Source organism: Ostrea edulis, chromosome 7 (genome assembly GCF_947568905.1).
Source record: "Ostrea edulis chromosome 7, xbOstEdul1.1, whole genome shotgun sequence".
NCBI classification, from domain to species: Eukaryota; Metazoa; Mollusca; class Bivalvia; order Ostreida; family Ostreidae; genus Ostrea; species Ostrea edulis.
The window spans coordinates 9,627,779-9,643,330 of record NC_079170.1 but is presented as its reverse complement, the minus strand read 5'-3'; the positions used below and the strand labels follow the sequence as shown (position 1 = coordinate 9,643,330).

General features: G+C 35.6%; 1 protein-coding gene, 1 long non-coding RNA gene and 1 other non-coding gene across 5 annotated transcripts in view; 2 read left to right on the top strand and 1 right to left on the bottom strand.

Moving 5' to 3' along the window:
- The first annotated feature begins 1,479 nt into the window (after positions 1-1,479).
- The window catches only part of LOC125653746 (uncharacterized), an 18,066-nt gene continuing 3,993 nt past the window's right edge, over positions 1,480-15,552 (top strand). The window contains exons 1-3 of the long non-coding RNA XR_007362055.2: positions 1,480-1,975; positions 2,097-2,162; positions 13,432-13,514. This is a non-coding gene — a long non-coding RNA (uncharacterized LOC125653746). The remainder of the gene's footprint in view (positions 1,976-2,096; positions 2,163-13,431; positions 13,515-15,552) is intronic.
- Trnaf-gaa (transfer RNA phenylalanine (anticodon GAA)) lies at positions 2,220-2,292 on the top strand. The gene has a single exon. It is a non-coding gene; the product is annotated as a tRNA-Phe (tRNA).
- LOC125653741 (cilia- and flagella-associated protein 100-like) overlaps positions 9,742-15,552 on the bottom strand; it is a 16,076-nt gene continuing 10,265 nt past the window's right edge. For 2 of the 3 annotated variants that reach the window (XM_056143241.1, XM_056143242.1), the window contains exons 13-17: positions 14,943-14,972; positions 14,367-14,483; positions 13,122-13,218; positions 10,962-11,081; positions 9,742-9,982 (exon numbers count right to left, since the gene is read on the bottom strand). In XM_056143241.1, the coding sequence (XP_055999216.1) occupies positions 9,866-9,982; positions 10,962-11,081; positions 13,122-13,218; positions 14,367-14,483; positions 14,943-14,972 (481 nt within the window). In that variant the 3' untranslated portion in view covers positions 9,742-9,865. The remainder of the gene's footprint in view (positions 9,983-10,961; positions 11,082-13,121; positions 13,219-14,366; positions 14,484-14,942; positions 14,973-15,552) is intronic. The other variant, XM_048883329.2, reaches the window with a different exon arrangement.

The following is a 15,552-nucleotide window of genomic DNA, read 5'->3' as shown; positions in this document are numbered from 1 at the left end:
TCAATTTAAAAGTTTTATTTCCACTGCTATTTTTATCTATGCAGTGTTTATGTGTGTGTCTGCATGACTCAATAGACCTTTCTTTTCTATTTTTACTTTTATTATTTATTTTTTAGTAAATTCCATCAGCAATGAAATTTTAAATATTTACATGATTAATTTACTACCATCATTTATTTTAATTATATTTAAATTATTTTCAAAAATTCTTATACTATACAGCTTTTACTTGAAACAGCAAACATAGCTAATTGGTTTGAAATTTAATGATGGTTTTTATACATATACTCTTGCTTGTAGTATTTTATTTCTTCCTGGTAGTCTTATGCTTTCGTATCTGTATATTCTTGCATGAAAGTTTTCTTTTATTTTGTATTCTTTTGTTAATCTGTGATATGTCTGTGTATATGTGTACATGCATGCTATGTGTCTTTGTCCTTGATATACTTGAATGTGATAGTCGGTTAAAAAGCTCTACAGAGCTTGTGTTTGACATGTTGAATGTATATAGTGCCGACTTTAAATAAAATTTACTTTACTTTACTTTCCTCAATTTCTCCAAACGTCAGAGAGAGAGAGAGAGAGAGAGAGAGAGAGAGAGAGAGAGAGAGAGAGAGAGAGAGCATACCTTTCTACTTCTCAATGATCCTGAACTATTCTAGAATCACATGTAGTCTTGAAGATAGGCGGCAGCTTCGGCACGGTTAAGTGAAATTTAACATCAAAAGACACTCCTCCCTTCGCCTTCACGATGTCGGCGGCCGCATGACTCAGTGGTATAGGCCATATAGGCGATATTGATAGACTCCTCACCCATCTCCACACTCCCAAACACTACCCTATGGAGTGGTTCTTTCCGGGTATTATCCTCCAATATTTCACATTCTGCCTCTCTCTCTATCTTTTTGTACTCCTCCTCTGACATGATACCAACTTTATTTTTCTTACCCATACAACTCTGGATAAGGCCCATGTTATATATATCGGACAATGCTGACATCGGATGGTGTTGTGCAAGGTTAAGTGACGTCATGTACTTTGTGATTATGGTGACGTCATTTACTCAAACTTCCGCCGGAATGTAGATGAGGCCTTGACGGGGGCAAGGCGGCCCCTGCCTCATAAAGTTGCATCCCCTTAACCACAATTCCTGGATCCGCCTGATTCCATTGATCAATGCGTCATATCATTTTAGTTAGACTTGCTCAAGTCTCTATGCTGTTTTTATTACTTTATCATTTCATCCAAATTTTAGTACTGTGTTTTAGAAATCTAAACCTCTGCTCTCTACCATACTTAAATGTCATCAACCACACGTTAAATTTGGCATTATATCAAAAGTACTGATTATTAAACATAGAGACTTGAGCAAGTCTACATGCATTTTAGTGTGAGATCGACTTTACCAATGTATTTGAGATTAATTGTTCTAATCGTTCATTAGTACGAGTGCAGTGTGGGATAGGAAAATTCCAGCTGCAGAACTGTAGCTCTCTGAAAAATATTTTGACAAAGAGTTACAGTTCTGCAGCTAGGAAAATTCCACAGAGGGGGCATGAATCGCAGTCTAGGACGAGGTTTGCTCCAGAGGTGGAATTTCCCTATCCCACACGAGTAATAAGTAAGGTTTGTTTTTCGTGCATAAATTCAGTAGGTTTGAGAACATTTTTAAAATTATGAACTTTGATGCAAAAACAGATTAGATGGACGGAAAGAGTGCGTTCGAGGTCGCCGTTCCCGTTGTTTCTTTGAGTCGCGAGCGACGAGGACATGTGCGCATAAACGTTTTCTTTGTTCTTCGACCACACTACGTGAGTTCTTGCACCTCGAACCCGTTTTCTGGTTGCGTACTCGGCGTTCGGGACTGACTGGAATTTGTACTCGTATGAAGAAGGGCGATCTCGAACGCACTCAAATAGAAAAAGAACAATCCAGTTCTGAAGATTTAAAGTGCAGACGGGTCCTGCTACACTAGGTCAGTTCCTGTGACCTCGATCCAGTCCTTTATGAAAATAAAGGAGCGGATCGATGAGCTGATTTTCATCAGATTGTAAAAAGAACTGTATAAGGAAGTATATATGATATTTTCTTTACAGAAGTAAACAGACACAGTCTTCATCCACTGTCGGTAATGCCTGTCCACTTCAGAAAATACTGATTAAGTAAGCATCTGATAGGTTTTGCCATTTTGTCGATTTTTAACTGTGTAACACTTGTCAGCCGGAATAGCTCAGTTGGGAGAGCGTTAGACTGAAGATCTAAAGGCCCCCGGTTCAATCCCGGGTTCCGGCACGGAACAATCCGGCGGCTGGCACACTTTTTTTTTTTCTGTCCTTAGTTTCTTTGGGTTTTTTTTTTATATATAAATTTGTTTCTTATTTCCTTTTATTAAATATTGCTATCACGTCACGTTTTCCCTTAAAGGGTCAGTATCTGCCAAGGTTATGTTGGACGATAGTTACCAAAATGACTAAAATAGCTTCATACTTCATAAGAATCACCATGCACTTGCATATATTTAAAATTCACACATTTAGCAATCTTTTGTTGTAATTTTGATATGAAAATTTCTTTTGTTTATATAAAACAATGGCAGTATCATATCGAAGTAAATAATTCACTGCAGAGAAAATTACATTAACGACTGGAAGTCGCTTTTTTCACTCTCAGATTTAATATTCTTCATATTCTAACAAATCCCAGCAGTTCAAGTTAATCACGGAATATAAAAGTTTTTACGCCCTAGTTGACAGCTAATGCCCCATTAAAAGCAAATATAAAAACGTATAAGCCCCCATCCGCACCCAATCTAGTGCTAGTTCCATTAAGATTTAATTATTGGTTATGGCAGAAACAATATAATTTTTGGTGTTAGCATGTATGTTTGAATGATTTAATTCTTATTGTATTAGAGTCTTTGATTGGTCAAATTAGAATTGAGGAACGCAAGTTATATTTATATAACTGTCTTCGCAGATTATAAAGCGTAAACTGACCCAAACCAGGTTATACTCGTATTATAAATCGTAAATCTAAATAAACAAACCATCTTCTATTTTTTTAAATTGGTATTCGCGTTACCCGAAAATGATAATGTTACACCAAGCGAAAGTTGAATGACAAATAATTTCTGTTTAATATATATTACCATGTCTGCATTATGTATATCAAAATAAATTACAAATGTAATTAATATAATTATATTATAGAATTGAATAAACATAAAATGAAATGGCATTATAATATATAATACTAGTTGCAGAACGATTTGACTGGCAACCTAACATGGCTAAGTCAACAAACGAAATTATTAAAAGCGCCAATTTTTAATTTCATACGGGGCTTTGATGAATGTTAAAGTAACTCCACCCTTGTGTGACGTCATAGTTTTTTTTTCTTCAAAATCTTTATTACATTAAAATTTGTGGATGATCTTTAGGAGGAATTTTATTCACTGGGTATTAAAAAACGTATAGTAAACAATTTGATATTTAAAAGGTTTATATTTTCTATCAATAATCAATTATCTACATGTATATTACGATAAATGTTGTTAAGGACAATAACTCCTATGCTGGTATTTTCTCTATTCAGTCTATTGTATATTTATTATACAATGATGTCCTTGATGTCCACAATTAATTCATATATACTTATGTAAAGCAGCAGTTTTTTGAAACAGTTGAAATTTGGATATTGTCATTTTAACCAGTTTTTATGTATTTTTCTTATACTATTTCATGAAAATGTTCGATTTTCTGATGTTGATATAAACTTTGGGGAGGGGGGGGGGTTGTACGTCTGACATCTTTAGAAATTTTTTTTTTTTAAAAACCAACATATATTTTCTCCATGCCCAGTTATTAATTAAATTAACCTATGCTAAGTGGAAAGAAATACAGCTTTTTTTTTTACTTTGAACCATTAATTTTGAGACGGCAAAGCAAGAATACAGAGATCTTGCACTAAAAAAAAGAGAAGCTTTATAAAGATTTTTCTTTCATTGTTTTGTGCGATAACTACTAGTCTGGAATGCTTAGATGTATACAAAACTATTGCATATGTATATTGTGCTCGAAGCTAAACACTTGTAAGTTTATGAAAGATAACGAAGGAAGGAACATCTATCGAGCGACAAGTATCTTCGGGGACAGACTGTCCACCAGCAGAGATACAAACTAAAGACTTGTACATTTAATATGTTTTACTAAATGTATTGTTGTTTGGGCCTGTCAACGGGGATTAAGAATGTAACGCGAATCTGTGAACACGCTCACCTTTACTTAACTTTCGTGATCAAGAGAAACTCTACGACGTCATTAGAAAAGCTAGCTCACTAGCGAGGCAATAGAAGGTCCCTATACACTGCCCGCTACCCCCCCCCCCCCCCCCCCCACCGCCCGCTCAGGGAGGCTTCGTCCCGAATCTTAGCATGGGTCCTCTCTGATTGGCAACTGCTTAGCAAAGGCATCCGCCGATCACAGTTAAAACCACCGACGTCCCCGAACGAAACCACGTCCATACACGAACACAAAGAAACTTAACCTGAAGCAGGGCCTCACCTATCACCAGTCACTATACGCTGCCGCCATTTTGTAACGTGTAGATGTCCGAACACGCTCGCCTTTGTTTAACTTGCGTGATCAAGAGAATGACTCTACCACATCACTAATTAAGTAAGCTCACTAGCGAGGCTGTAGAAATCATAGACAAGAGAATGACTCTACCACATCACTAATTAAGTAAGCTCACTAGCGAGGCTGTAGAAATCATAGACGAGGATTCAATAAATTACGCAAATATAAGCAAAGACAATTCCGGTGTTATAGAGCCAGACTTCCCCCCATAGTGAGACTTCCCCCCGGAAGTCTGGCTCTAGAATGAGCCTTCCCCCTGTGGAAGTCTGGCTCTAGAGTGAGCCTTCCCCCTCTACAACACCGGCAATCTATTCTCAACCAATTAGAATCTCTCCATGAAAATAATCCTAAAGGATACTGAAACCTTATAAATTATTTGAAACATGATAATGAAAAGAACCAGGAGAGCTCTGCAGTTGATCCTTCTACTCGGGTAACCCACTTTTGAAACTTGAAATCAAATATTGGATGTCCATATCAGCAAAGAAATTTCTAGAGCAATTCTAAAATTGGAAAGTAACAAATCCCTAGGATTATACAACCTATCAAGTAACATGTTAAAATGTGGACAAGCTATCCTCTTGTCAAGTTTCTACAAATTATTCAATGTATGTTTGACCACGGGTAATTACCCCAAAAGCTGGGACACAGGATATACAGTGGAGCCTCGTTAATCCGGACACTGTGGCTCCCAGCAAAATCGTCTGGATAAATGAAGCGTCCGGATAATTGAATCGCATATTTTCTATATTTACATAAGTAACCAATACATGCCTACTTTATTGATGCATAGTGAATTAAACACATTCGATCATTGGATTTGACCATTTACATTAGTAAATAAATTATGATAATGTTAACGTTTACATGTATTTCAAAGCACTAAAATTTAATGTACGTGTTCGGTGTATTTGCCTGTGCTTACATTGTACATATATATGATCCCTACAATTAAATATACAAAACTGTGTACCGTATGCACTAAAACAAATAATGAAGCACTTTATGTAACTATAAGTATAAATGAATCATTAGTAACTAACATAATAATTTACACTTCAAACATTTCATCACACTTTTACTTCTTAAAGAGGCCGGTAATTTCCATCTGTCACGATTCACGGGCTTGGCGGTCTGTTAAAACAATCTTCATCGTCCAAAGTTGATATAAAAATTTCGTGATTATCATGTCAGTTGACAACATTCTTTAACCAAAATTCAATCTGTCAGAGTTTATATTTCTTATTCTATAATTATCCAAGACAATATCGGGAGAACAAAAATCATTTAAGCTCGTAATATCAAGACCTACTACTTCTTTGTTTAGCCACGCGCACCTATTATTTTCATGATGCGATAATAACGGAACAAAACTTGGGTGAAACTAACATTACGGGTACATACACAATTCAATTGTCATTTTCCTTAAAATGGTAATATTCTCACTTCTACTTAGAGTTTTAAAATTCGAAAGCAATAAAGTTCTACAACATCGTAACAAGAATCAATCGTACACAGGTACATTCTACATGCGTGACATTCTAAACGCTAGAAACTTACTACATGTACATGTGCATGAACATACATGTATATTTCACGCCAATCAACAGTATAAAATCCAGAATCTGTAAGTATAATCTACACTCTTTAGATTTGCATAAGCCGATATCAATTTACGAATCAGTACAATTGATATGTGTGGCAGTTAACAAAATTATCATTACGACATGATGTTATTAATACTGTTAAACAACTGATCAAGACTATAAAATAATATGTTACAGATTTATATACAAAATTCAACACTACACGCAATAAAGATCTTATGTGCGAAAATTGGCAATACAATGTCTCGATCGGCACGTGCTATCTAACTGACATATCATCATACTCCACCTAATTAAAGGGAGGTGTTGACAGGGTACAGGTAATCGCTTCAATTTGACAGTTTGGCTTTTACGCCTTGCTAAAATTGTGCGACACAGACCTTCCCTAAACAAAATTACCGTCCGGATTAACGATACAATTTTCAATGCATTATAACGTTTTGTAGTAAAAAGTGACCGTCCGGATCCGGAACGCGAATTTCCGGATTGCAAAATAATGTATAAAAATTCCGTTCCCTAGCAAAATCGTCCGGAAGGCGAAGCGTCCGGATTACCGAGGCTCCACTGTATCACAACTGTTAATAAATCCAGTGATATCACTGACCCTAACAACTACAGGGACATAGCTGTTACAAGCGCCAATGGAAAATTGTTTAACTATATTATGAATGAAAGGTTGGACTTTTTCTTAGATAGACATTGTATCATTAACAAATGTACATGTCAAAATAGAATTGACCAAGAAGGCTAGAATTGCCAACCATTTATTCATCTTAAAATGTCCTTAGACAAATACTGTATAGCACAATTGGGAGGGTGTTAGCTTGCTTTGCTGATTTTCAGAAGGCCTTTGATAGTTATATATACAGGAATGAAAACCAAGCTTGCAAAGATTGGAGGTCATTTATTTTACAATGTTGTCAAGAAAATGTATGAAATAAGCACGTCTTGTGTTCGAATTAAGAACAAAGTGACAGACTATTTTTTAAATTTCAACTTGGAGTTAAGCAAAGAGACATCCTTAGTCCTATTTTATTCAAATATTTGTTATTAATGACCTTCCAAAACAGTTAGAAAATTCCCCTGACTCTATCTTATTGAATAACAATACAATAAATCGTTTAATGTAATGCAGATTATATAATTCTTCGAAAGGTCTCAAAGCAAAACTCAATATTCTAGTAAAATTCTGTAATGATTGGTGCCTCACTGTGAACACAAACAAAACAATAATTTTTATATTCAACAAGGCAGGAAGACATACATGTACTCACTTCAAGTTCATGTACATGCAACATGAGCTGGAATGTGTACAACAATATGAATATTTAGGAGGATATGTTAGTGCCTCTGGGTTACAATGTTGTCAAGACAATGTATGAAATAAGCACTTCTTGTGTTCGAATTAAGAACAAAGCGATAGACTATTTTTTAAAGTTCAACTTGGAGTTAAGCAAAGAGACGTCCTTAGTCCTATTTTATTCAATTTTTTTTTTTATTAATGATCTTCCAAAACAGTTAGAACAAAATGACTTGTATAAAAAAAAGTCTGAAAGCTTACTTTTGATTGCAGAAAAACTTTCTATCCATGAGTCCTGGTATAACAACTAGTACGTATGTATTTGACCACACTATTAAACGTATCTTATATTTGGCTATATTTAGCTCTAAAACTTCATAGTTATTTCGGATTTCAAACATTTCGGTTGAGCATCACTGAAGATACATTATTTGTCGAAATGCGCATCTGGTGCATCAAAATTGGTACCGTATAAGTTTTACATTGTACGGTAATGAAATTTGGGGTATATTTAATCTTTGTGTAGCTAGGTTTAGAAATGGAAATGTAACTTTAGAAAACATATATTCAAATTATATCGGTGAAAAACTTAAATGATTATTTGAAGGTAGTAGGGTAGGTAAAATGTTATGATTTTTTTAATATTAAGTTATGAGATGGCAATACAAGAATACGATATGAGGCCTAAACCGTGCGAGTGGGTTTTTTTTTTTTAATTTGCGCTGTAAATCGAAGGTTTTTATAAAGCATGGATCTGTAGCTCTATGATATGTCCTAATATTTTCTCAGAGCTATAGTTCTCCAGCTACTCCTTAACTGTCATCACTATCGGGAATGGTGTTCTATATGGCTTCTATAACATCGCTCTGGAAGATCCCCCCCCCCCCCCGCTGCTTTTCTGATCAAATTTATCCTTCTGTGTTTAGTAAGCTAGAATTAATAAAAGAATTAGATAGTTTACATCAGGAATATGTTTTGGTTCCAGCTGAAAAAGCTTGTAACAACATTGTTTGTAAGGCTCATTATTACAACTGTGTTTTAAACGAACTTGGCATTATTTTCACATTTGGTATTCGAACTTTCAAAAGATGAACGTCTTCAAAATCATACTTCTCCCGTGGGGATCCGGGTTAGAATAGGTTCTCAGTACCCCCTTGCTTGTCGTAAGAGGCGATTAAATGGGGCGGTCTTTCGGATGAGACCGCAAAAACCGAGGTCCCGTGTCACAGCAGGTGTAGCATGATAAAGATCCCTCCCTGCTCAATGGCCATAAGCGCCGAGCATAGGCCTAAATTTTGCAGCCCTTCACCGGCAGTGGTGACGTCTCCATATGAGTGAAATATTCTCGAGAGGGACGCAAGACAATATACAATCAAAATCATACTTCAGTTTTAATCACATTTATATCCCAGTCAATGGGACGAAAGAATAGGAGTTACCGTACCTATAATCGATCCCTAAACTTCACAAAAACCCATACAAAGACGCATTGCTCGATCCAGTAAATGTTCTACCAAGCCCCTGTCTTTGCTCCTCGCGAAAATATCAACAGCGGTGAAGAAGAAACTTCAAACGTACTGTGCCATAAAATATGACAGAAGTGGTGTTAATCAAATGTGGATTCTAATTTTTTTTTAAAGAACTTCTAGTAAAATGGAAATCACGAAACTTTTCTCAAATCTACAACATATGTATGCCTTTACACGACCATTGCTCACGATAAATTAAAGACTAGACTATCTGACATCATAGACAATTGCTTCCACAAAAATATAAATATTCATATCTAGTGATCAGTCATTCAAAAATCACTTTGTTAAACACCGCTCATGTTTCTAGGCACCTAGGTTGATATCAAAAGTAAGCTGGAGTTTCTCATTGTTATCTTCGTAGTCTTTGGTGATCAGGTATTTCAACGGTCAGCTTGAAATACCATGGGCACGAATTGTGCTCCGTTGTTAGATGACCTTATGAGGCAGAATTTATTCAAAAGCTTCTACATAAGAAATAATTTCTAGCAGTATCGTTCAACTCGCGTTTGCACGGATGCTCACACAAGACTCACTATAGGTCACCCGCGTATTGCGGGACTTACACAAGGCTGAAACTAAAAAGAGGTTAAAATCTTAATAAATTCAATGTAACGGTATTTTTGAGTCGATAGTATCCCTTGATCTTCAAAAGTAAACAATATGCATTTTGTTTATTTTCCTTTTATTGTAAACAGAAGCACATTGAGACGAAATGTTCCGACTGACTTCCGTCATCAAGAGAACGGCAAGACAGACTTTCCCAGTTAGTCAGCATGATGGACACAGTATTTAGTACTGGAAGAAGTACGCTAGTTCCTCCTCCTCTCTAGAGGCTTGATCCGCTCCATCATCCTCTCGTTTCTTGTGTCTGGGAGGTTCTGATCGGAACACAAGTTTTCGGCCAGTCTGTGTGATAAATAAAAGTGTGCTTTGATAAACGGACAGGTGTAAACTAATACAATATAACAGAGTAAATTTGCATTACCTTCAAATACGAAAATGATATAATGTCCAATTTAACAGGCCTCAAAATAAAGATGTATAAGTAAGAAGGAAATCTTGAGCTTACGAGATATATTACTGATATATAAATGAAGTGGATTGGGTAACATACAATGACTATAAATACCTTCTTCATAAAATCCTGTCTACTAATATAGCGCAGTTACCCAAAAATGATTATCGATATATCCAACGCATCTTGAAACAAAACAACGTTTCTGACCAAACCTTTAGGATGGTGCTTATTTTGTGGCTACACACAACAAATAATTTTCTCAGATACATATTCAATGATGAAATGCTTCAGTACAATGATTTAACTACCACAAATCTCTCCACATCGCAAAAATCTACAATGCTAGGAAAGAAAACTATATACATGTATAATGTACAGTCTACTGACCCGTGACTATGAGTCTACTGACCCGTGACTATTAATCTACTAACCTGTGACTATGAGTCTACTGACCCGTGACTATGAGTCTACTGACCCGTGACTATGAGTCTAATGAGTCTACTGACCTGTGACTATGAGTCTAATGAGTCTACTGACCTGTGACTATGAGTCTACTGATCTGTGACTATGAGTCTACTGACCCGTGACTATGAGTCTACTGACCCGTGACTATGAGTCTACTGACCTGTGACTATGAGTCTACTGACCCGTGACTATGAGTCTACTGACCCGTGACTATGCATCTACTGACCTGTGACTATGAGTCTACTGACCTGTGACTATGAATCTACTGACCTGTGACTATGAGTCTACTGACCTGTGACTATGAATCTACTGATCTGTGACTCTGAGTCTACTGACCCGTGACTATGAGTCTACTGACCTGTGACTATGAGTCTACTGACCTGTGACTATGAGTCTACTGACCTGTTTCTTGGGCTCGGCCTTCGCTCGCTCTAGGGCCTTACGCACTCTTTCCTCTTGGTGGAGACGCTGCTGTTCAATCTTTTCTTCTCGGAGTTTTAACCGCCTCTCTTTATCCTTAGCCTTGATTTGGGAGAAATTTCAAAATATTCTTTACAAACACAATACGACTTACTTTCTAAGAAAAGCCCCAATTGCTTAGGTGAATGTTCGAAAGGCTTGTTGTGTAATTTCAGATATAGGCGAATGAGATCATATAAGACACAGAGAATAACTAATCTACACAGCTGTGTTTATGAAATATATCTGAAGGAATGTTTCATAGTAATTTTCCTGGCAAATTCTCAATTACACGAATTATCTGATGTAAAATCGCTGGAAAATTCCCATCTGATTGGCATTCCAGTTCTAAACCTAATATCAACTTGTTTCAGACATTTCACAGATTTATCAAGGAAACATTGAAAAGTTTTATTTTTAAAAATCTACAATATTTTAACCCATTAATTCTAATGAAGTTGATTTGAACATCTTTGATAGATGTAAGTTATGAAGAAGAAGAAGAAGAAGAAAACAAAAACAAGAATTGGAACCAAGTTCAATCAACCCATGGATCTCCCTGAGATTTTAACTACAGGTTTACATGGATCTCTGAGATTTTAACTACAGGTTTTCATGGATCTCTGAGATTTTAACTACAGGTTTACATGGATCTACCTGAGATTTTAACTACAGGTTTACATGGATCTCTGAGATTTTAACTACAGGTTTACATGGATCTCTGAGATTTTAACTACGGTTTACATGGATCTCCCCGAGATTTTAACTATAGGTTTACATGGATCTCTGAGATTTTAACTACAGGTTTACATGGATCTCCCCGAGATTTTAACTATAGGTTTACATGGATCTCTGAGATTTTAACTATAGGTTTACATGGATCTGCCCGAGATTTTAACTATAGGTTTACATGGATCTCTGAGATTTTAACTACAGGTTTACATGGATCTCTGAGATTTTAACTACAGGTTTACATGGATCTCCCCGAGATTTTAACTATAGGTTTACATGGATCTCTGAGATTTTAACTACAGGTTTACATGGATATGCCCGAGATTTTAACTATAGGTTTACATGGATCTCTGAGATTTTAACTATAGGTTTACATGGATCTCTGAGATTTTAACTACAGGTTTACACGGATCTCTGAGATTTTAACTACAGGCTTACATGGATCTCTGAGATTTTAACTACAGGTTTACATGGATCTCTGAGATTTTAACTACAGGTTTTCATGGATCTCTGAGATTTTAACTACAGGTTTACATGGATCTCTGAGATTTTAACTACAGGTTTACATGGATCTCCCCGAGATTTTAACTATAGGTTTACATGGATCTCCCTGAGATTTTAACTACAGGTTTACATGGATCTCTGAGATTTTAACTACGGTTTACATGGATCTCCCCGAGATTTTTACTATAGGTTTACGTGGATCTCTGAGATTTTAACTACAGGTTTACATGGATCTCTGAGATTTTAACTACAGGTTTACATGGATCTCTGAGATTTTAACTACAGGTTTACCTGGATCTCTGAGATTTTAACTACAGGTTTACACGGATCTCTGAGATTGTAACTATAGGTTTACATGGATCTCTGAGATTTTAACTACAGGTTTACATGGATCTCTGAGATTTTAACTATAGGTTTACATGGATCTCTGAGATTTTAACTACAGGTTTACATGGATCTCTGAGATTTTAACTACAGGTTTACAAAGATCTCTGAGATTTTAACTATAGGTTTACATGGATCTCTGAGATTTTAACTACAGGTTTACATGGATCTCCCTGAGATTTTAACTACAGGCTTACATGGATCTCTGAGATTTTAACTACAGGTTTACATGGATCTCTGAGATTTTAACTACAGGTTTACACGGACCTCTTTGATTTCAACTACAGGTTTACATGGATCTCCCTGAGATTTTAACTACAGGTTTACACGGACCTCTTTGATTTTAACTACAGGTTTACACGGATCTCCCTGAGATTTTAACTACAGGTTTACATGGATCTCCCTGAGATTTTAACTACAGGTTTTCACGGAAAGAAGACCGCAATTTTACACAAGGAATGGAGACTTTTCGGTCAGGCTTACCTTTTCTGCTGCTTCCACTTTATCTTGTGGCATTGTTTCTATCATTTCAAATAATTCTTCTAACCTGTTTTCTATATTAGTTAACATCTGTAACGTGCTACAATATACATTGAAGAAACATGCAGTTACTGTAATACAAAACATCAGTATGACATCAAAAATATCGTCATGGCAGATGACCTTTTTGAAATAAGGTTTACACTTGTGATTTACAAGTACAATTTCTGAGGACTAACACCAGTTCCATACAATGACAGTGTCTTTTCTTTATGACGCTAACTGTTTAATGAATTTTTTTTTTCTGTTTCAGATCCCCAGCTATCAATTTTAGTCTCGGATCTCAATCGTTTTATTTCCTTTTGACACATTGATTGAATTACAACCCATAAACCAGTGAGTAGTACAGCCAGTTTTCACAATTTAATGAAGCTAGTTGATTCTCAAAACTATTGCATGTAATATGTAGTATACTCCTTCCACCGGGACGTAAATGTACACATTGAACCTGCACCTTGAGTGTTAAAAACAATTAATTTTGTTTTACCTTCTCCCATTGGTTAAATGTACGCACAGAAACAGGTGCCAAGAATGCACAACATAATAGGATACTGACAATCTGTTTAAGCAACCTTCCACAGGTCTGAGAACAGAGAGGCATGCTGTCCGTCCAGATATGTAAGAGTTATCTCCCGTTTTCAAAGAACGCAGCGAGCGCTATTAATTTCAATTAGTAAAGCACACACAACTATACAATTCCTACTGTGTTAATGTTTGGTAAAATCTAATTTTGAGTATCTAATGTTTTTTAAAGTAGCCAATTATTTTACATATCTTTTGGGGAGATAACTCATTGTTAACAAAAAGCTGAAGCATTAAAAATATCACGAGTTGAGCAAATGTATGACAGCAATGCAATGATTTGAGTAAATGATCCTATTGAGATGAAAGAAATGATAATACATGAATTGAATGACAGATTTCTTTTGAAGAAAAGAGCAAATAAATAAATGATAAATCAAAAAATGAATCATCAAAAATACTGTAAATATATTTAGCATGTTTAACTCCGAAATCTAGCAAAGGAAATGCCAGTAATGCAATGAGTAAGTCTAATCTTAAAATGAATATGTCATTAGTCATACATTTACAAGTCTGGACCAAAGACCCTGTACTGCCTAGTACCAGCATTACCACCAATCAGAGACCTGCACAGAAGGTTGCTATGGTTACAGAAAGTGCACTAACCTAATGTTTGCCTCATTGTCACCAATACTTGATCGATATACTTCCTCAACTCGGGAATTTAGTGAATCTAACATCTTCTGCTGGTCCTCTGCTTTAAATTCACCATAGGAAAATAACCTAGAAAGAAATAGAAAGAAAAATGGTATTGCTGTGCATGAATTGCATAAGCTGTACTTTTATAATGAAATTAATTAAAACTTACTGAATTTTTAAAATATTTGTGCGTTATGCATAGTATAAGGTGGTGGCACTGAGAAAGATATTAAAACTATTTTCAGACTTGAAAAACTGTCAGTATCATTATTACATTTTTTTTATACATGGTCCAAAATCTTGGAGTATATGAGAGAGAGAGAGAGAGAGAGAGAGAGAGAGAGAGAGAGAATGGTTGGGATATTAATGAAATCCATGGTAAAACTTGTGACTGGGGTCGTGGGTCCTAGCTTGTTGTATATGAACAGATACACAATATATTGATATATATATATATATTATAGTATATCATGCTGATCCCAGTATTCTGGTGCATATGTAGGGGTTTTCCGAAACATGCATTACTTCCTGAAGAGTACAAACCCACAATCCTGAATTGTCTTAAGCATTTCACTGAACAAAACAACATAATTCTGTATTGTCTTAAGCATTTCACTGAACAAAACAACAAAATCAGTTGATGTACAGTTTCAGTCTAACTACTAGAGCAGATCAGAACTGAATTATATAAAAAAAACATTTACATTTGCTTCTCCAGTACTAGTCTTTGATCATTCAGTGTAGTAATGTGTTTGATGCTGGGCCATATATACATAGCCATTTGTAATATGCAAAAAGTTTCTATACCTTTATTCCAATTAAATTAATGACCATAATTCAAGGATAAACACAATCGCACGAAGCAATAGGAAATTTAAGAAATAGATTTAAAATTTTTAAAAATACATGAGAGTATGAAATGCAATGCTTCCCAGCAGTATCATGAATTGGTAACATGCTTGATGAATTGATAACACGCTTGATGAAGTATGCCAGCATGAAGCATCGCATTTCATACCTTTGTGTATTTCAAAAAAGGAAATTCATTTTCTGCATTTACATTCTACATGTATATTCACTTCTGTTGGAATTCTCACTCGTTAAAATAGATGAACTATATCTATCGAGATTCGTACGTGCAACACATTCATGA